The 21,894-nt window shown below is 36.7% G+C and overlaps 1 protein-coding gene across 2 annotated transcripts in view; it reads right to left on the reverse strand.

The window, feature by feature from the left end:
- Positions 1-21,894, reverse strand: part of LOC126746006 (uncharacterized) — a 63,595-nt gene that overhangs the window by 10,393 nt on the left and 31,308 nt on the right. For both annotated transcript variants that reach the window (XM_050454092.1, XM_050454093.1), the window contains one exon: positions 17,475-17,587. In XM_050454092.1, coding sequence (XP_050310049.1) covers positions 17,475-17,587 — 113 coding nt within the window. The remainder of the gene's footprint in view (positions 1-17,474; positions 17,588-21,894) is intronic.

Raw genomic sequence — 21,894 nt, forward strand, 5'->3', positions numbered from 1 at the left:
CGAAAAAAATCAATTTTTAGTGAAAAAATTCGATACGGGGGGGTATACCCGAAAAATGAAAAATTCCAAACTTTGAAGGTCGATATCTCGGCTTCTATGAGAGCTATCGGGAAAATTCCAACGGTTTTGTCTTAGTTTCGCTGTTTTGAATCCAACAAGACCATCCGCAAAGTCGTATCTCTTCTAATAGCTGAGATATGGCATTTTTGATGCTCATTTTTGGCCTCAAAAACGGACGTCGAAAACGACTTTTTCAGGATTTTCAAAGTGCTCTCATTCCCTTAGTTCTGCTCGGATCCTGTTATAACCCGGTGTTTTCGTAATCCAGGTGACTCAAATAAGACGCTGGTATACTTAGTTTGATTTCGAAAAAAATCAATTTTTAGTGAAAAAATTCGATACGGGGGGGTATACCCGAAAAATGAAAAATTCCAAACTTTGAAGGTCGATATCTCGGCTTCTATGGGAGTTATCGGGAAAATTCCAACGGTTTTGTCTTAGTTTCGCTGTTTTGAATCCAACAAGACCATCCGCAAAGTCGTATCTCTTCTAATAGCTGAGATATGGCATTTTTGATGCCCATTTTTGGCCTCAAAAACGGACGTCGAAAAACGACTTTTTCAGGATTTTCAAAGTGCTCTCATTCCCTTAGTTCTGCTCGGATCCTGTTATAACCCGGTGTTTTCGTAATCTAGGTGACCCAAATAAGACGCTGGTATACTTAGTTTGATTTCGAAAAAAATCAATTTTTAGTGAAAAAATTCGATACGGGGGGGGTATACCCTAAAAATGAAAAATTCCAAACTTTGAAGGTCGATATCTCGGCTTCTATGGGAGCTATCGGGAAAATTCCAACGGTTTTAGCTTAGATTCGCTGTTTTGAATCCAACAAGACCATCCGCAAAGTCATAGCTCTTCTAATAGCTGAGATATGGCATTTTTGATGCCCATTTTTGGCCTCAAAAACGGACGTCGAAAACGACTTTTTCAGGATTTTCAAAGTGCTCTCATTCCCTTAGTTCTGCTCGGATCCTGTTATAACCCGGTGTTTTCGTAATCTAGGTGACCCAGATAAGACGCTGGTATACTTAGTTTGATTTCGAAAAAAATCAATTTTTGGTGAAAAAATTCGATACGGGGGGGTATACCCGAAAAATGAAAAATTCCAAACTTTGAAGGTCGATATCTCGGCTTCTATGGGAGTTATCGGGAAAATTCCAACGGTTTTGTCTTAGTTTCGCTGTTTTGAATCCAACAAGACCATCCGCAAGGTCGTAGCTCTTCTAGTAGCTGAGATATGGCATTTTTGATGCCCATTTTTGGCCTCAAAAACGGACGTCAAAAAACGACTTTTTCAGGATTTTCAAAGTGCTCTCATTCCCATAGTTCTGCTCGGATCCTGTTATAACCCGGTGTTTTCGTAATCTAGGTGACCCAAATAAGACGCTGGTATACTTAGTTTGATTTCGAAAAAAATTAATTTTTGGTGAAAAAATTCGATACGGGGGGGTATACCCTAAAAATGAAAAATTCCAAACTTTGAAGGTCGATATCTCGGCTTCTATGAGAGCTATCGGGAAAATTCCAACGGTTTTGTCTTAGTTTCGCTGTTTTGAATCCAACAAGACCATCCGCAAGGTCGTAGCTCTTCTAATAGTTGAGATATGGCATTTTGGATGCCCATTTTTGGCCTCAAAAACGGACGTCGAAAACGACTTTTTCAGGATTTTCAAAGTGCTCTCATTCCCTTAGTTCTGCTCGGATCCTGTTATAACCCGGTGTTTTCGTAATCTAGGTGACTTAAATAAGACGCTGGTATACTTAGTTTGATTTCGAAAAAAATCAATTTTTAGTGAAAAAATTCGATACGGGGGGGTATACCCGAAAAATGAAAAATTCCAAACTTTGAAGGTCGATATCTCGGCTTCTATGGGAGTTATCGGGAAAATTCCAACGGTTTTGTCTTAGTTTCGCTGTTTTGAATCCAACAAGACCATCCGCAAAGTCGTATCTCTTCTAATAGCTGAGATATGGCATTTTTGATGCCCATTTTTGGCCTCAAAAACGGACGTCGAAAAACGACTTTTTCAGGATTTTCAAAGTGCTCTCATTCCCTTAGTTCTGCTCGGATCCTGTTATAACCCGGTGTTTTCGTAATCTAGGTGACCCAAATAAGACGCTGGTATACTTAGTTTGATTTCGAAAAAAATCAATTTTTAGTGAAAAAATTCGATACGGGGGGGTATACCCTAAAAATGAAAAATTCCAAACTTTGAAGGTCGATATCTCGGCTTCTATGGGAGCTATCGGGAAAATTCCAACGGTTTTAGCTTAGTTTCGTCGTTCTAAATCCAACGAGACTATCCGCAAAGTCGTAGCTCTTCTAATAGCTGAGATATGGCATTTTTGATGCCCATTTTTGGCCTCAAAAACGGACGTCGAAAACGACTTTTTCAGGATTTTCAAAGTGCTCTCATTCCCTTAGTTCTGCTCGGATCCTGTTATAACCCGGTGTTTTCGGAATCTAGGTGACCCAAATAAGACGCTGGTATACTTAGTTTGATTTCGAAAAAAATCAATTTTTAGTGAAAAAATTCGATATGGGGGGGTATACCCGAAAAATGAAAAATTCCAAACTTTGAAGGTCGATATCTCGGCTTCTATGGGAGCTATCGGGAAAATTCCAATGGTTTTAGCTTAGTTTCGTCGTTCTAAATCCAACGAGACTATCCGCAAAGTCGTATCTTTTCTAATAGCTGAGATATGGCATTTTTGATGCTCATTTTTGGCCTCAAAAACGGACGTCGAAAACGACTTTTTCAGGATTTTCAAAGTGCTCTCATTCCCTTAGTTCTGCTCGGATCCTGTTATAACCCGGTGTTTTCGTAATCTAGGTGACCCAAATAAGACGCTGGTATACTTAGTTTGATTTCGAAAAAAATCAATTTTTAGTGAAAAAATTCGATACGGGGGGGTACCCGAAAAATGAAAAATTCCAAACTTTGAAGGTCGATATCTCGGCTTCTATGAGAGCTATCGGGAAAATTCCAACGGTTTTAGCTTAGTTTCGTCGTTCTAAATCCAACGAGACTATCCGCAAAGTCGTAGCTCTTCTAATAGCTGAGATATGGCATTTTGGATGCCCATTTTTGGCCTCAAAAACGGACGTCGAAAACGACTTTTTCAGGATTTTCAAAGTGCTCTCATTCCCTTAGTTCTGCTCGGATCCTGTTATATATACCCGAAAAATGAAAAATTCCAAACTTTGAAGGTCGATATCTCGGCTTCTATGGGAGCTATCGGGAAAATTCCAACGGTTTTAGCTTAGTTTCGTCGTTCTAAATCCAACGAGACTATCCGCAAAGTCGTATCTTTTCTAATAGCTGAGATATGGCATTTTGGATGCCCATTTTTGGCCTCAAAAACGGACGTCGAAAACGACTTTTTCAGGATTTTCAAAGTGCTCTCATTCCCTTAGTTCTGCTCGGATCCTGTTATAACCCGGTGTTTTCGGAATCTAGGTGACCCAAATAAGACGCTGGTATACTTAGTTTGATTTCGAAAAAAATCAATTTTTAGTGAAAAAATTCGATACGGGGGGGTATACCCTAAAAATGAAAAATTCCAAACTTTGAAGGTCGATATCTCGGCTTCTATGGGAGCTATCGGGAAAATTCCAACGGTTTTAGCTTAGTTTCGTCGTTCTAAATCCAACGAGACTATCCGCAAAGTCGTAGCTCTTCTAATAGCTGAGATATGGCATTTTTGATGCCCATTTTTGGCCTCAAAAACGGACGTCGAAAACGACTTTTTCAGGATTTTCAAAGTGCTCTCATTCCCTTAGTTCTGCTCGGATCCTGTTATAACCCGGTGTTTTCGTAATCTAGGTGACCCAAATAAGACGCTGGTATACTTAGTTTGATTTCGAAAAAAATCAATTTTTAGTGAAAAAATTCGATATGGGGGGGTATACCCGAAAAATGAAAAATTCCAAACTTTGAAGGTCGATATCTCGGCTTCTATGGGAGCTATCGGGAAAATTCCAATGGTTTTAGCTTAGTTTCGTCGTTCTAAATCCAACGAGACTATCCGCAAAGTCGTATCTTTTCTAATAGCTGAGATATGGCATTTTTGATGCCCATTTTTGGCCTCAAAAACGGACGTCGAAAACGACTTTTTCAGGATTTTCAAAGTGCTCTCATTCCCTTAGTTCTGCTCGGATCCTGTTATAACCCGGTGTTTTCGGAATCTAGGTGACCCAAATAAGACGCTGGTATACTTAGTTTGATTTCGAAAAAAATCAATTTTTAGTGAAAAAATTCGATACGGGGGGGTATACCCTAAAAATGAAAAATTCCAAACTTTGAAGGTCGATATCTCGGCTTCTATGGAAGCTATCGGGAAAATTCCAACGGTTTTAGCTTAGTTTCGTCGTTCTAAATCCAACGAGACTATCCGCAAAGTCGTAGCTCTTCTAATAGCTGAGATATGGCATTTTTGATGCCCATTTTTGGCCTCAAAAACGGACGTCGAAAACGACTTTTTCAGGATTTTCAAAGTGCTCTCATTCCCTTAGTTCTGCTCGGATCCTGTTATAACCCGGTGTTTTCGTAATCTAGGTGACTTAAATAAGACGCTGGTATACTTAGTTTGATTTCGAAAAAAATCAATTTTTAGTGAAAAAATTCGATACGGGGGGGTATACCCGAAAAATGAAAAATTCCAAACTTTGAAGGTCGATATCTCGGCTTCTATGGGAGTTATCGGGAAAATTCCAACGGTTTTGTCTTAGTTTCGCTGTTTTGAATCCAACAAGACCATCCGCAAAGTCGTATCTCTTCTAATAGCTGAGATATGGCATTTTTGATGCCCATTTTTGGCCTCAAAAACGGACGTCGAAAAAGACTTTTTCAGGATTTTCAAAGTGCTCTCATTCCCTTAGTTCTGCTCGGATCCTGTTATAACCCGGTGTTTTCGTAATCTAGGTGACCCAAATAAGACGCTGGTATACTTAGTTTGATTTCGAAAAAAATCAATTTTTAGTGAAAAAATTCGATACGGGGGGGTATACCCTAAAAATGAAAAATTCCAAACTTTGAAGGTCGATATCTCGGCTTCTATGGGAGCTATCGGGAAAATTCCAACGGTTTTAGCTTAGTTTCGTCGTTCTAAATCCAACGAGACCATCCGCAAAGTCATAGCTCTTCTAATAGCTGAGATATGGCATTTTTGATGCCCATTTTTGGCCTCAAAAACGGACGTCGAAAACGACTTTTTCAGGATTTTCAAAGTGCTCTCATTCCCTTAGTTCTGCTCGGATCCTGTTATAACCCGGTGTTTTCGTAATCTAGGTGACTTAAATAAGACGCTGGTATACTTAGTTTGATTTCGAAAAAAATCAATTTTTAGTGAAAAAATTCGATACGGGGGGGTATACCCGAAAAATGAAAAATTCCAAACTTTGAAGGTCGATATCTCGGCTTCTATGGGAGTTATCGGGAAAATTCCAACGGTTTTGTCTTAGTTTCGCTGTTTTGAATCCAACAAGACCATCCGCAAAGTCGTAGCTCTTCTAATAGCTGAGATATGGCATTTTTGATGCCCATTTTTGGCCTCAAAAACGGACGTCGAAAACGACTTTTTCAGGATTTTCAAAGTGCTCTCATTCCCTTAGTTCTGCTCGGATCCTGTTATAACCCGGTGTTTTTGTAATCTAGGTGACTCAAATAAGACGCTGGTATACTTAGTTTTATTTCGAAAAAAATCAATTTTTAGTGAAAAAATTCGATACGGGGGGGTATACCCGAAAAATGAAAAATTCCAAACTTTGAAGGTCGATATCTCGGCTTCTATGGGAGTTATCGGGAAAATTCCAACGGTTTTGTCTTAGTTTCGCTGTTTTGAATCCAACAAGACCATCCGCAAAGTCGTAGCTCTTCTAATAGCTGAGATATGGCATTTTTGATGCCCATTTTTGGCCTCAAAAACGGACGTCGAAAAACGACTTTTTCAGGATTTTCAAAGTGCTCTCATTCCCTTAGTTCTGCTCGGATCCTGTTATAACCCGGTGTTTTCGTAATCTAGGTGACCCAAATAAGACGCTGGTATACTTAGTTTGATTTCGAAAAAAAATCAATTTTTAGTGAAAAAAATTCGATACGGGGGGGGTATACCCTAAAAATGAAAAATTCCAAACTTTGAAGGTCGATATCTCGGCTTCTATGGGAGCTATCGGGAAAATTCCAACGGTTTTAGCTTAGTTTCGTCGTTCTAAATCCAACGAGACTATCCGCAAAGTCGTAGCTCTTCTAATAGCTGAGATATGGCATTTTTGATGCCCATTTTTGGCCTCAAAAACGGACGTCGAAAACGACTTTTTCAGGATTTTCAAAGTGCTCTCATTCCCTTAGTTCTGCTCGGATCCTGTTATAACCCGGTGTTTTCGTAATCTAGGTGACTTAAATAAGACGCTGGTATACTTAGTTTGATTTCGAAAAAAATCAATTTTTAGTGAAAAAATTCGATACGGGGGGGTATACCCGAAAAATGAAAAATTCCAAACTTTGAAGGTCGATATCTCGGCTTCTATGGGAGTTATCGGGAAAATTCCAACGGTTTTGTCTTAGTTTCGCTGTTTTGAATCCAACAAGACCATCCGCAAAGTCGTAGCTCTTCTAATAGCTGAGATATGGCATTTTTGATGCCCATTTTTGGCCTCAAAAACGGACGTCGAAAACGACTTTTTCAGGATTTTCAAAGTGCTCTCATTCCCTTAGTTCTGCTCGGATCCTGTTATAACCCGGTGTTTTCGTAATCTAGGTGACTCAAATAAGACGCTGGTATACTTAGTTTGATTTCGAAAAAAAATCAATTTTTAGTGAAAAAATTCGATACGGGGGGGTATACCCGAAAAATGAAAAATTCCAAACTTTGAAGGTCGATATCTCGGCTTCTATGGGAGTTATCGGGAAAATTCCAACGGTTTTGTCTTAGTTTCGCTGTTTTGAATCCAACAAGACCATCCGCAAAGTCGTATCTCTTCTAATAGCTGAGATATGGCATTTTTGATGCTCATTTTTGGCCTCAAAAACGGACGTCGAAAACGACTTTTTCAGGATTTTCAAAGTGCTCTCATTCCCTTAGTTCTGCTCGGATCCTGTTATAACCCGGTGTTTTCGGAATCTAGGTGACCCAAATAAGACGCTGGTATACTTAGTTTGATTTTGAAAAAAATCAATTTTTGGTGAAAAAATTCGATACGGGGGGGTATACCCGAAAAATGAAAAATTCCAAACTTTGAAGGTCGATATCTCGGCTTCTATAGGAGTTATCGGGAAAATTCCAACGGTTTTGTCTTAGTTTCGCTGTTTTGAATCCAACAAGACCATCCGCAAGGTCGTAGCTCTTCTAATAGTTGAGATATGGCATTTTGGATGCCCATTTTTGGCCTCAAAAACGGACGTCGAAAACGACTTTTTCAGGATTTTCAAAGTGCTCTCATTCCCTTAGTTCTGCTCGGATCCTGTTATAACCCGGTGTTTTCGGAATCTAGGTGACCCAAATAAGACGCTGGTATACTTAGTTTGACTTCGAAAAAAATCAATTTTTAGTGAAAAAATTCGATACGGGGGGGGGTATACCATAAAAATGAAAAATTCCAAACTTTGAAGGTCGATATCTCGGCTTCTATGGGAGCTATCGGGAAAATTCCAACGGTTTTAGCTTAGTTTCGTCGTTCTAAATCCAACGAGACTATCCGCAAAGTCGTAGCTCTTCTAATAGCTGAGATATGGCATTTTTGATGCCCATTTTTGGCCTCAAAAACGGACGTCGAAAACGACTTTTTCAGGATTTTCAAAGTGCTCTCATTCCCTTAGTTCTGCTCGGATCCTGTTATAACCCGGTGTTTTCGTAATCTAGGTGACTTAAATAAGACGCTGGTATACTTAGTTTGATTTCGAAAAAAATCAATTTTTAGTGAAAAAATTCGATACGGGGGGGTATACCCTAAAAATGAAAAATTCCAAACTTTGAAGGTCGATATCTCGGCTTCTATGGGAGCTATCGGGAAAATTCCAACGGTTTTGTCTTAGTTTCGCTGTTTTGAATCCAACAAGACCATCCGCAAAGTCGTATCTCTTCTAATAGCTGAGATATGGCATTTTTGATGCCCATTTTTGGCCTCAAAAACGGACGTCGAAAAACGACTTTTTCAGAATTTTCAAAGTGCTCTCATTCCCTTAGTTCTGCTCGGATCCTGTTATAACCCGGTGTTTTCGTAATCTAGGTGACCCAAATAAGACGCTGGTATACTTAGTTTGATTTCGAAAAAAATCAATTTTTAGTGAAAAAATTCGATACGGGGGGGTATACCCTAAAAATGAAAAATTCCAAACTTTGAAGGTCGATATCTCGGCTTCTATGGGAGCTATCGGGAAAATTCCAACGGTTTTAGCTTAGTTTCGTCGTTCTAAATCCAACGAGACTATCCGCAAAGTCGTAGCTCTTCTAATAGCTGAGATATGGCATTTTTGATGCCCATTTTTGGCCTCAAAAACGGACGTCGAAAACGACTTTTTCAGGATTTTCAAAGTGCTCTCATTCCCTTAGTTCTGCTCGGATCCTGTTATAACCCGGTGTTTTCGTAATCTAGGTGACTTAAATAAGACGCTGGTATACTTAGTTTGATTTCGAAAAAAATCAATTTTTAGTGAAAAAATTCGATACGGGGGGGTATACCCGAAAAATGAAAAATTCCAAACTTTGAAGGTCGATATCTCGGCTTCTATGGGAGTTATCGGGAAAATTTCAACGGTTTTGTCTTAGTTTCGCTGTTTTGAATCCAACAAGACCATCCGCAAAGTCGTATCTCTTCTAATAGCTGAGATATGGCATTTTTGATGCTCATTTTTGGCCTCAAAAACGGACGTCGAAAACGACTTTTTCAGGATTTTCAAAGTGCTCTCATTCCCTTAGTTCTGCTCGGATCCTGTTATAACCCGGTGTTTTCGTAATCTAGGTGACTCAAATAAGACGCTGGTATACTTAGTTTGATTTCGAAAAAAATCAATTTTTAGTGAAAAAATTCGATACGGGGGGGGTATACCCGAAAAATGAAAAATTCCAAACTTTGAAGGTCGATATCTCGGCTTCTATGGGAGTTATCGGGAAAATTCCAACGGTTTTGTCTTAGTTTCGCTGTTTTGAATCCAACAAGACCATCCGCAAAGTCGTAGCTCTTCTAATAGCTGAGATATGGCATTTTTGATGCCCATTTTTGGCCTCAAAAACGGACGTCGAAAACGACTTTTTCAGGATTTTCAAAGTGCTCTCATTCCCTTAGTTCTGCTCGGATCCTGTTATAACCCGGTGTTTTCGTAATCTAGGTGACTCAAATAAGACGCTGGTATACTTAGTTTGATTTCGAAAAAAATCAATTTTTAGTGAAAAAATTCGATACGGGGGGGTATACCCGAAAAATGAAAAATTCCAAACTTTGAAGGTCGATATCTCGGCTTCTATGGGAGTTATCGGGAAAATTCCAACGGTTTTGTCTTAGTTTCGCTGTTTTGAATCCAACAAGACCATCCGCAAAGTCGTATCTCTTCTAATAGCTGAGATATGGCATTTTTGATGCTCATTTTTGGCCTCAAAAACGGACGTCGAAAACGACTTTTTCAGGATTTTCAAAGTGCTCTCATTCCCTTAGTTCTGCTCGGATCCTGTTATAACCCGGTGTTTTCGGAATCTAGGTGACCCAAATAAGACGCTGGTATACTTAGTTTGATTTCGAAAAAAATCAATTTTTGGTGAAAAAATTCGATACGGGGGGGTATACCCGAAAAATGAAAAATTCCAAACTTTGAAGGTCGATATCTCGGCTTCTATGGGAGCTATCGGGAAAATTTCAACGGTTTTGTCTTAGTTTCGCTGTTTTGAATCCAACAAGACCATCCGCAAAGTCGTATCTCTTCTAATAGCTGAGATATGGCATTTTTGATGCTCATTTTTGGCCTCAAAAACGGACGTCGAAAACGACTTTTTCAGGATTTTCAAAGTGCTCTCATTCCCTTAGTTCTGCTCGGATCCTGTTATAACCCGGTGTTTTCGTAATCTAGGTGACTCAAATAAGACGCTGGTATACTTAGTTTGATTTCGAAAAAAATCAATTTTTAGTGAAAAAATTCGATACGGGGGGGTATACCCGAAAAATGAAAAATTCCAAACTTTGAAGGTCGATATCTCGGCTTCTATGGGAGTTATCGGGAAAATTCCAACGGTTTTGTCTTAGTTTCGCTGTTTTGAATCCAACAAGACCATCCGCAAAGTCGTAGCTCTTCTAATAGCTGAGATATGGCATTTTTGATGCCCATTTTTGGCCTCAAAAACGGACGTCGAAAACGACTTTTTCAGGATTTTCAAAGTGCTCTCATTCCCTTAGTTCTGCTCGGATCCTGTTATAACCCGGTGTTTTCGGAATCTAGGTGACCCAAATAAGACGCTGGTATACTTAGTTTGATTTCGAAAAAAATCAATTTTTGGTGAAAAAATTCGATACGGGGGGGGTATACCCGAAAAATGAAAAATTCCAAACTTTGAAGGTCGATATCTCGGCTTCTATGGGAGCTATCGGGAAAATTCCAACGGTTTTGTCTTAGTTTCGCTGTTTTGAATCCAACAAGACCATCCGCAAGGTCGTAGCTCTTCTAATAGTTGAGATATGGCATTTTGGATGCCCATTTTTGGCCTCAAAAACGGACGTCGAAAACGACTTTTTCAGGATTTTCAAAGTGCTCTCATTCCCTTAGTTCTGCTCGGATCCTGTTATAACCCGGTGTTTTCGGAATCTAGGTGACCCAAATAAGACGCTGGTATACTTAGTTTGATTTCGAAAAAAATCAATTTTTGGTGAAAAAATTCGATACGGGGGGGTATACCCGAAAAATGAAAAATTCCAAACTTTGAAGGTCGATATCTCGGCTTCTATGGGAGCTATCGGGAAAATTCCAACGGTTTTGTCTTAGTTTCGCTGTTTTGAATCCAACAAGACCATCCGCAAGGTCGTAGCTTTTCTAATAGCTGAGATATGGCATTTTTGATGCCCATTTTTGGCCTCAAAAACGGACGTCGAAAACGACTTTTTCAGGATTTTCAAAGTGCTCTCATTCCCTTAGTTCTGCTCGGATCCTGTTATAACCCGGTGTTTTCGGAATCTAGGTGACCCAAATAAGACGCTGGTATACTTAGTTTGATTTCGAAAAAAATCAATTTTTAGTGAAAAAATTCGATACGGGGGGGTATACCCTAAAAATGAAAAATTCCAAACTTTGAAGGTCGATATCTCGGCTTCTATGGGAGCTATCGGGAAAATTCCAACGGTTTTAGCTTAGTTTCGTCGTTCTAAATCCAACGAGACTATCCGCAAAGTCGTATCTCTTCTAATAGCTGAGATATGGCATTTTTGATGCCCATTTTTGGCCTCAAAAACGGACGTCAAAAAACGACTTTTTCAGGATTTTCAAAGTGCTCTCATTCCCTTAGTTCTGCTCGGATCCTGTTATAACCCGGTGTTTTCGTAATCTAGGTGACCCAAATAAGACGCTGGTATACTTAGTTTGATTTCGAAAAAAATCAATTTTTAGTGAAAAAATTCGATACGGGGGGGTATACCCGAAAAATGAAAAATTCCAAACTTTGAAGGTCGATATCTCGGCTTCTATGGGAGTTATCGGGAAAATTCCAACGGTTTTGTCTTAGTTTCGCTGTTTTGAATCCAACAAGACCATCCGCAAGGTCGTAGCTCTTCTAATAGTTGAGATATGGCATTTTGGATGCCCATTTTTGGCCTCAAAAACGGACGTCGAAAACGACTTTTTCAGGATTTTCAAAGTGCTCTCATTCCCTTAGTTCTGCTCGGATCCTGTTATAACCCGGTGTTTTCGGAATCTAGGTGACCCAAATAAGACGCTGGTATACTTAGTTTGATTTCGAAAAAAATCAATTTTTAGTGAAAAAATTCGATACGGGGGGGTATACCCTAAAAATGAAAAATTCCAAACTTTGAAGGTCGATATCTCGGCTTCTATGGGAGCTATCGGGAAAATTCCAACGGTTTTAGCTTAGTTTCGTCGTTCTAAATCCAACGAGACTATCCGCAAAGTCGTAGCTCTTCTAATAGCTGAGATATGGCATTTTTGATGCCCATTTTTGGCCTCAAAAACGAACCTCGAAAAACGACTTTTTCAGGATTTTCAAAGTGCTCTCATTCCCTTAGTTCTGCTCGGATCCTGTTATAACCCGGTGTTTTCGTAATCTAGGTGACCCAAATAACACGCTGGTATACTTAATTTGATTTCGAAAAAAATCAATTTTTGGTGAAAAAATTCGATACGGGGGGGGTATACCCGAAAAATGAAAAATTCCAAACTTTGAAGGTCGATATCTCGTCTTCTATGGGAGCTATGGGGAAAATTCCAACGGTTTTGTCTTAGTTTCGCTGTTTTGAATCCAACAAGACCATCCGCAAGGTCGTAGCTCTTCTAATAGCTGAGATATGGCATTTTTGATGCCCATTTTTGGCCTCAAAAACGGACGTCGAAAACGACTTTTTCAGGATTTTCAAAGTGCTCTCATTCCCTTAGTTCTGCTCGGATCCTGTTATAACCCGGTGTTTTCGTAATCTAGGTGACCCAAATAAGACGCTGGTATACTTAGTTTGATTTCGAAAAAAATCAATTTTTGGTGAAAAAATTCGATACGGGGGGGTATACCCGAAAAATGAAAAATTCCAAACTTTGAAGGTCGATATCTCGTCTTCTATGGGAGCTATGGGGAAAATTCCAACGGTTTTGTCTTAGTTTCGCTGTTTTGAATCCAACAAGACCATCCGCAAGGTCGTAGCTTTTCTAATAGCTGAGATATGGCATTTTTGATGCCCATTTTTGGCCTCAAAAACGGACGTCGAAAACGACTTTTTCAGGATTTTCAAAGTGCTCTCATTCCCTTAGTTCTGCTCGGATCCTGTTATAACCCGGTGTTTTCGTAATCTAGGTGACCCAAATAAGACGCTGGTATACTTAGTTTGATTTCGAAAAAAATCAATTTTTGGTGAAAAAATTCGATACGGGGGGGTATACCCGAAAAATGAAAAATTCCAAACTTTGAAGGTCGATATCTCGTCTTCTATGGGAGCTATGGGGAAAATTCCAACGGTTTTGTCTTAGTTTCGCTGTTTTGAATCCAACAAGACCATCCGCAAGGTCGTAGCTCTTCTAATAGCTGAGATATGGCATTTTTGATGCCCATTTTTGGCCTCAAAAACGGACGTCGAAAACGACTTTTTCAGGATTTTCAAAGTGCTCTCATTCCCTTAGTTCTGCTCGGATCCTGTTATAACCCGGTGTTTTCGTAATCTAGGTGACCCAAATAACACGCTGGTATACTTAATTTGATTTCGAAAAAAATCAATTTTTGGTGAAAAAATTCGATACGGGGGGGTATACCCGAAAAATGAAAAATTCCAAACTTTGAAGGTCGATATCTCGTCTTCTATGGGAGCTATGGGGAAAATTCCAACGGTTTTGTCTTAGTTTCGCTGTTTTGAATCCAACAAGACCATCCGCAAGGTCGTAGCTCTTCTAATAGCTGAGATATGGCATTTTTGATGCCCATTTTTGGCCTCAAAAACGGACGTCGAAAACGACTTTTTCAGGATTTTCAAAGTGCTCTCATTCCCTTAGTTCTGCTCGGATCCTGTTATAACCCGGTGTTTTCGTAATCTAGGTGACCCAAATAAGACGCTGGTATACTTAGTTTGATTTCGAAAAAAATCAATTTTTGGTGAAAAAATTCGATACGGGGGGGTATACCCGAAAAATGAAAAATTCCAAACTTTGAAGGTCGATATCTCGTCTTCTATGGGAGCTATGGGGAAAATTCCAACGGTTTTGTCTTAGTTTCGCTGTTTTGAATCCAACAAGACCATCCGCAAGGTCGTAGCTCTTCTAATAGCTGAGATATGGCATTTTTGATGCCCATTTTTGGCTTTAAAAACGGACGTCGAAAACGACTTTTTCAGGATTTTCAAAGTGCTCTCATTCCCTTAGTTCTGCTCGGATCCTGTTATAACCCGGTGTTTTCGTAATCTAGGTGACCCAAATAACACGCTGGTATACTTAATTTGATTTCGAAAAAAATCAATTTTTGGTGAAAAAATTCGATACGGGGGGGTATACCCGAAAAATGAAAAATTCCAAACTTTGAAGGTCGATATCTCGTCTTCTATGGGAGCTATGGGGAAAATTCCAACGGTTTTGTCTTAGTTTCGCTGTTTTGAATCCAACAAGACCATCCGCAAGGTCGTAGCTTTTCTAATAGCTGAGATATGGCATTTTTGATGCCCATTTTTGGCCTCAAAAACGGACGTCGAAAACGACTTTTTCAGGATTTTCAAAGTGCTCTCATTCCCTTAGTTCTGCTCGGATCCTGTTATAACCCGGTGTTTTCGTAATCTAGGTGACCCAAATAAGACGCTGGTATACTTAGTTTGATTTCGAAAAAAATCAATTTTTGGTGAAAAAATTCGATACGGGGGGGTATACCCGAAAAATGAAAAATTCCAAACTTTGAAGGTCGATATCTCGTCTTCTATGGGAGCTATGGGGAAAATTCCAACGGTTTTGTCTTAGTTTCGCTGTTTTGAATCCAACAAGACCATCCGCAAGGTCGTAGCTTTTCTAATAGCTGAGATATGGCATTTTTGATGCCCATTTTTGGCCTCAAAAACAGACGTCGAAAAACGACTTTTTCAGGATTTTCAAAGTGCTCTCATTCCCTTAGTTCTGCTCGGATCCTGTTATAACCCGGTGTTTTCGTAATCTAGGTGACCCAAATAAGACGCTGGTATACTTAGTTTGATTTCGAAAAAAATCAATTTTTGGTGAAAAAATTCGATACGGGGGGGTATACCCGAAAAATGAAAAATTCCAAACTTTGAAGGTCGATATCTCGTCTTCTATGGGAGCTATGGGGAAAATTCCAACGGTTTTGTCTTAGTTTCGCTGTTTTGAATCCAACAAGACCATCCGCAAGGTCGTAGCTTTTCTAATAGCTGAGATATGGCATTTTTGATGCCCATTTTTGGCCTCAAAAACAGACGTCGAAAAACGACTTTTTCAGGATTTTCAAAGTGCTCTCATTCCCTTAGTTCTGCTCGGATCCTGTTATAACCCGGTGTTTTCGTAATCTAGGTGACCCAAATAACACGCTGGTATACTTAATTTGATTTCGAAAAAAATCAATTTTTGGTGAAAAAATTCGATACGGGGGGGTATACCCGAAAAATGAAAAATTCCAAACTTTGAAGGTCGATATCTCGGCTTCTATGGGAGCTATCGGGAAAATTCCAACGGTTTTGTCTTAGTTTCGCTGTTTTGAATCCAACAAGACCATCCGCAAGGTCGTAGCTCTTCTAATAGCCGAGATATGGCATTTTTGATGCCCATTTTTGGCCTCAAAAACGGACGTCGAAAAACGACTTTTTCAGGATTTTCAAAGTGCTCTCATTCCCTTAGTTCTGCTCGGATCCTGTTATAACCCGGTGTTTTCGTAATCTAGGTGACCCAAATAAGACGCTGGTATACTTAATTTGATTTCGAAAAAAATCAATTTTTGGTGAAAAAATTCGATACGGGGGGGTATACCCGAAAAATGAAAAATTCCAAACTTTGAAGGTCGATATCTCGTCTTCTATGGGAGCTATGGGGAAAATTCTAACGGTTTTGTCTTAGTTTCGCTGTTTTGAATCCAACAAGACCATCCGCAAGGTCTTAGCTCTTCTAATAGCCGAGATATGGCATTTTTGATGCCCATTTTTGGCCTCAAAAACAGACGTCGAAAACGACTTTTTCAGGATTTTCAAAGTGCTCTCATTCCCTTAGTTCTGCTCGGATCCTGTTATAACCCGGTGTTTTCGTAATCTAGGTGACCCAAATAACACGCTGGTATACTTAATTTGATTTCGAAAAAAATCAATTTTTGGTGAAAAAATTCGATACGGGGGGGTATACCCGAAAAATGAAAAATTCCAAACTTTGAAGGTCGATATCTCGTCTTCTATGGGAGCTATGGGGAAAATTCCAACGGTTTTGTCTTAGTTTCGTCGGTGTGAATCCAACGAGACCACCCGCAAGGTCGTAGCTTTTCTAATAGCTGAGATATGGCATTTTTGATGCCAATTTTTGGCCTCAAAAACGGACGTCGAAAACGACTTTTTCAGGATTTTCAAAGTGCTCTCATTCCCTTAATTTTGCTCGGATCCTGTTATAACCCGGTTTTTATTAATATTATGTTTATTAATATTAATACTTAATTTGATTTCGAAAAAAATCAATTTTTGATGAAAAAAATCGATACGTTGATGTATACCCAAAAAATGAAAAATCCCAAACTTTGAAGGTCGGTATCTCGGCTTCTATGTGTGAGTGCTCTCATTCGTGAGAAGAAGTCGCTGGTATATTTAGTTTAAGATCGAAAAAAATAATTTTTGGTGAAAAAATGCATACCCGTTAAAGTTTATTTTCTTCTACAGTCACGATTAATTATTGAAATCTTTTAAGGTTTTCCTAATAATTGACACTGCATTTCTGTTGCATATTATATAGTTACCCACTACAGTTGCATCGATACTAATTAAACGATTTTCTAAACATAGTACAACTAGTTTAGCTTCTTCTCTAAACTAAAATATTTTTTTTGCAATTTGAGTTTATTAAGGCGAAAGGAAATGCGTTTATGGAATTCCCGCTATATCACGTCAAACTCGTACACGGATCTCTCTTTAACATTCAAAATTGTCTGGGAATGTCCGAAAAAGCGAGAGTTCATACCGCACAAAAGAATTTATTAAAGACGAAAGTGTTGACCTTGATGAGGCAAACGATTAAGTTCACATTAATCATCATTATCATCATCATTATTAGGTTCAAATCTCGCTGAATAATAGCTATAGACAAGGTGCGTATATGGTGCAGGTTCATTCTACTTATTTGCATTCAATTGAATGTCACTAATAGCGGGAAATATGAAATGCGTTTTTATGATCTGAGTATCTTATGTGGTTCAGAGGATTGCTTTTTAGAAAGGGTAACAATACAAGTTTTAATTATTTAGAAGATTTGGACCTTATTAAAGAGGCCTGAAATATTTTTGAGGAAATAAGTATTAGTTTATTTTAGGTCAAAGATGTTGGGTTGCTTTGTCTTTTCTACTTGTTTTAATAAGTTTCTTGTAAGGAAACTTTCCCCGTATAAAGCAGCAAAATTATAATTAAATCAATTAATTAAGTCAGTAGTATTATAAATGTCAGTATGTGCGTCAAACAATTGCATATCAATTAACTGAATGGATTTAGATAATTAAAAACGGGTTTTGGACAATAAACTGGTTTAGTATAATGACCTTCTTTTTATACTAACCTGAACTTATACTGAGCATCTCCGTCTCTTTTAAACTCATATTGTAGAGTCTTAGCGGCGCCTTCTTCAGCAGCAAGTGAATAACCACATATGCAAGTAAGCGCTATAAATATCTGAAAGTGATTAAATAATTTTTTTATTATAATTATTAATTAAATAATTAATAATAATTCTATAAGTATATCAAAAGCAAAATGCAAGTTCTTGTAATAAAATCGTTGAAGTTAAATAGAAGATAGGAACAGGCCTAAAAATAGTGATATATAATAGCCTAATAAAGACAGGATGAATTAACATATTTTGCACTTAAAGTGTTTTTACTATTAATTAAAAATAAGTTATTTATTATTTTTCACCATGAAATTGTTTATGTAAGAGTCATAGGCATTTTTCTTTGCTTAACAAACTGCTTATCAGTAAAGGATTTTATAATTGTTTAACTGTTCCTTGGTGACTAAATCAGAATTAATTAATATAAATAAATAAATAAAAAGTGCATATTTAGACCTGTTTTGCATATATAGTTTTTCTTTCAAATAAAAAAGATTGGAATGCCATATAACTTTCCCATACGACATTGATATGTCAATAAAAGAATAATACGCTGCATCATTTTATTAATTATCTCTGTCGTAATAATTTTACTAAACGGTTTATTATTATTTATTTCAGGCCATACTTGAGTATGATCAAGCATATTTTTTTTATTAATCATTTTTTGTTCGGGGAAATTTCAGATAATCGACTTTATGAACGTTTTTTTAGAGTATAAATATTCCAATTAGATCAGCAGGATATCGAGTTAATTAGTATCGAATCAACGGGATTTTCGTCAGGTTTAAGAGTGTTATTATATCTGGTATTTAAATCCGGTACAGAATATTTGTCAAAGTTTACACTCATTTTTAGAATTATTATTAGTGCCTTACTAAATATAGGTTGAAATTCTGTACAGATCTATGAAAAAAAATTATTTCTTGCAATAAATAAATTTAGACTGCTTAAAGAAATGCCTGGAAAATATTGAAAATTGGTTGAAATTATTGGCAGAAGCTGGAAAGGGGTCCAGGAGAGAAATCAGGAATTAGTTTAATTTAATTAAAAACGTCTATAAAAGTCCTTGAAGGGCATTACAAATTTTTTAATAAAAAACTGTCTAAATTTTCTGTGCAATTTAAGTGAAAAAATTAGGAATATGCTTTCAAGAACGTTATTAGATACACGTTATTTTTCCATAATTGAACCCTTTTCCATTGAAATCTTTTTTTCCAGATTAGTTGATTCATTTTTTCCCCAATAAAATTTAAGTTATTTGTCCAGGTATTTTGGGTCAATTTTAAGTTGATTTTCAAAAAAAAAATTTTAATTTTGAAAAATTTAATTTGTTTTTTCAACAAAATTTTGACTATTTTTTTCCAGAAAAGTTAAATAATTTTTCCCAGTAAAATTTGAGTCATTTTTTTAGGAATTTTATAAAATTTATTAAATTTATTAAACCATAAATTCATTACGACGATGATAATGAATTTATGGTTTACGTCTTTAATTGATTCCATTACATACAAAAAGTAACATTTCAATATGATTCGAGGCATATTAGAGAGGTGAGATGCGGTAGAAACCCAAATAATCGACTTTTGACCCACTTTTTGCCATGAAAACCCATCGGAGACTCAGGAATCATCGACGATCGTAATGAATTTATGGTTTACGTCTTTAATTGATTCCATTACGTACAAAAAGTAACATTTCAATATGATTCGAGGCACATTAAAGAGGTGGGATGCGGTAGAATGGCAAATAATCGACTTTAGACCCACTTTTTGGCATGAAAACCCATCTGAGACTCAGGAATCATTGACGATCATAATAAATTGATGGTACACGTCTTTACTTGATTCAATTACGTACGAAAAGTAACATTTCAAAATGATTCGAGGCATATTAGAGACGTGAGATGCGGTAGAAACTCAAATAATCGACTTTTGACTCACTTTTTGGCATGAAAACCCTTCTGAGACTCAGGAATCATTGACGATCGCAATGAATTGATGGTTCACGTCTGTATTCGGATCAATTACGTACAAAAAGTAACATTTCAAGATGATTCAGGGCATATTAGAGAGGTGAGATGCGGTAGAAACCCAAATAATCGACTTTTGACCCACTTTTTGGCATGAAAACCCATCTGAGACTCAGGAATCATTGACGATCGTAATAAATTCATGGTACACGTCTTGACTTGATTTAATTACGTACAAAAAGTAAAATTTCAATATGATTCGAGGCATATTAGAGAAGTGAGATGCGGTAGAAACCCAAATAATCGACTTTTGACCCACTTTTTGGCATGAAAACCCATCTGAGACTCAGGAATCGTTGACGATCGCAATGAATTGATGATTCACGTCTGTATTCGGATCAATTACGTACGAAAAGTAACATTTCAAGATGATTCGAGGCATATTAGAGAGGTGAGATGCGGTAGAAACCCAAATAATCGACTTTTGACCCCTTTTTTGGCATGAAAACCCATCTGAGACCCAGGAATCATTGACGATCGCATTGAATTGATGGTTCACGTCTGTATTCGGATCAATTACGTACGAAAAGTAACATTTCAAGACGATTCGAGGCATATTAGAGAGGTGAGATGCGGTAGAAACTCAAATAATCGACTTTTGACCCACTCTTTGAGTCATTTTTCTATAAATTTGAGTCTAATTTGAAACATTTCACAAGCCTTTTACACATTTTCCCAAAAAAAAAATTATAGTAATTTTTTCCAGAAAGGTCGACTCAATTTTTTCCCATTAAAATTTAAATCATTTGTCCAGAAATTTGACTCATTTTTTCAAAAAAAACCGCTGTTAAGCATTTAAATAATTTTCCAAAAATTGAAGTAAGTTTTTTAAGAAATTTGATTTATTTTAACACCTCAAAAACTTTTTTCCAGGAATTTTTTGGAAAATTTTCCTGCAAAAAACGCATTTTTTCCAGGAACTTGAGTAATTTTACCCAAAAATTTTAGTAGATTTTAAAAGAAAAAATTTTCATTTTCCAAGAATTGGAGTCATTTGTCCAGGAAAATTTAAATCTTTTTCTCCAGAAAAGTTGACTTATTGCACCACTAAGGTATTTGAATCATTTGTACAGGACTTTTCAATTACTTTTAATTTTGGAATTTGATTAATTTTTTTAAAGAAAATTTAAAAATGTTTTTTTTGAGTCACTAAAAAAAATGAGTCATTTTCCAGGAATTTAAGTCAAATTTGAACCATTTTTTGAGAACTTGAGGCCTTGTTTCCAGAAGAATTGCAAATATTTTCCAGTAATTCGAGTAATTTTTCTAGGAATTTAAGTCAGTTTTTCCAAATATTTGAGTGGTTTAAAAAAAAAAGAAAAATTCATTTTCTAAGAATTTGAGCCATTTTTTCTGTAAATTTGAAACAGTTTCCAGAAATTTGACTAATATTTTCCGAGAAAAAACTGCAATACGTTTTCAAGAACTAAATTAATTTTTCCATGAATTTGAGTCATTTTTCCAAGAAAGAATTTTAATGTTTTGTTCAGGCATTTGAATAATTTCCAGGAATTTTCGTTTTCAAGAACTTAATTAATGACAATTTAAATCATTTGTCCAGGAATTTATATGTCAATATTTTTTTCTCAAAATTTTAACCGATGAATTTTTTTCCAAAAAAAACATAATTGAGTAATTTTTCTAAGCGAGAAATATTGAATATTTTCCAAGATTTTTGAGTCATTTTTACCATGAAAATTTAAATTTAAATTTATTTTCCTAAAAAGTTGACTCATTCTTTTATTGAAAAAATTTGATTCAGTTGTCCAGGAATTTGGCTGATTTTTGAGGAATTTGACTGATATTATTTCGGAAATTTAAGTCAAACTTAAAGTATTTTTTCAGAGGCATTTTTCAAAAAAAAAAATTAAATATATGCCAGAAATTTAAATCCTTTATCCAGGAATTCTGAATAAAAAATTTTGAATACGTTTGCAATTACTTTTCAAGGGACAAAAATTTAACCATTTTCCAAGAAAAATTGAATCATTTGTCTAGTAATTTGAGTCATTTCCTGGAAATATGATTCATTTTATTAAACAATTTTTTTTTCTAGGAATTTCAGTTATTTGTTTCAAGAATTTGAATAATTTTTCCACCAAAAAATGAAATAATTTTCCAAGAATTTACTTTAAAAAAAATCAAAGTAATTTTCCGGGAATATGACTCAAATTTGATTTATTTTTCTAAGAATTTAAAGCATTTTTTCAAAAAAAAAATTATTTTCTAGAAACTTAAGTGAAAAAAAATTAAATGACTATAAATGCTTGAAGAAAAAGGGAAATAAATTATAAATAGCTTCAATGAGCTGAAAAAATTTAAAAAAACGCGAAACCC

This window comes from Anthonomus grandis, chromosome 16, assembly GCF_022605725.1.
Source record: "Anthonomus grandis grandis chromosome 16, icAntGran1.3, whole genome shotgun sequence".
NCBI classification, from domain to species: domain Eukaryota; kingdom Metazoa; phylum Arthropoda; class Insecta; order Coleoptera; family Curculionidae; genus Anthonomus; species Anthonomus grandis.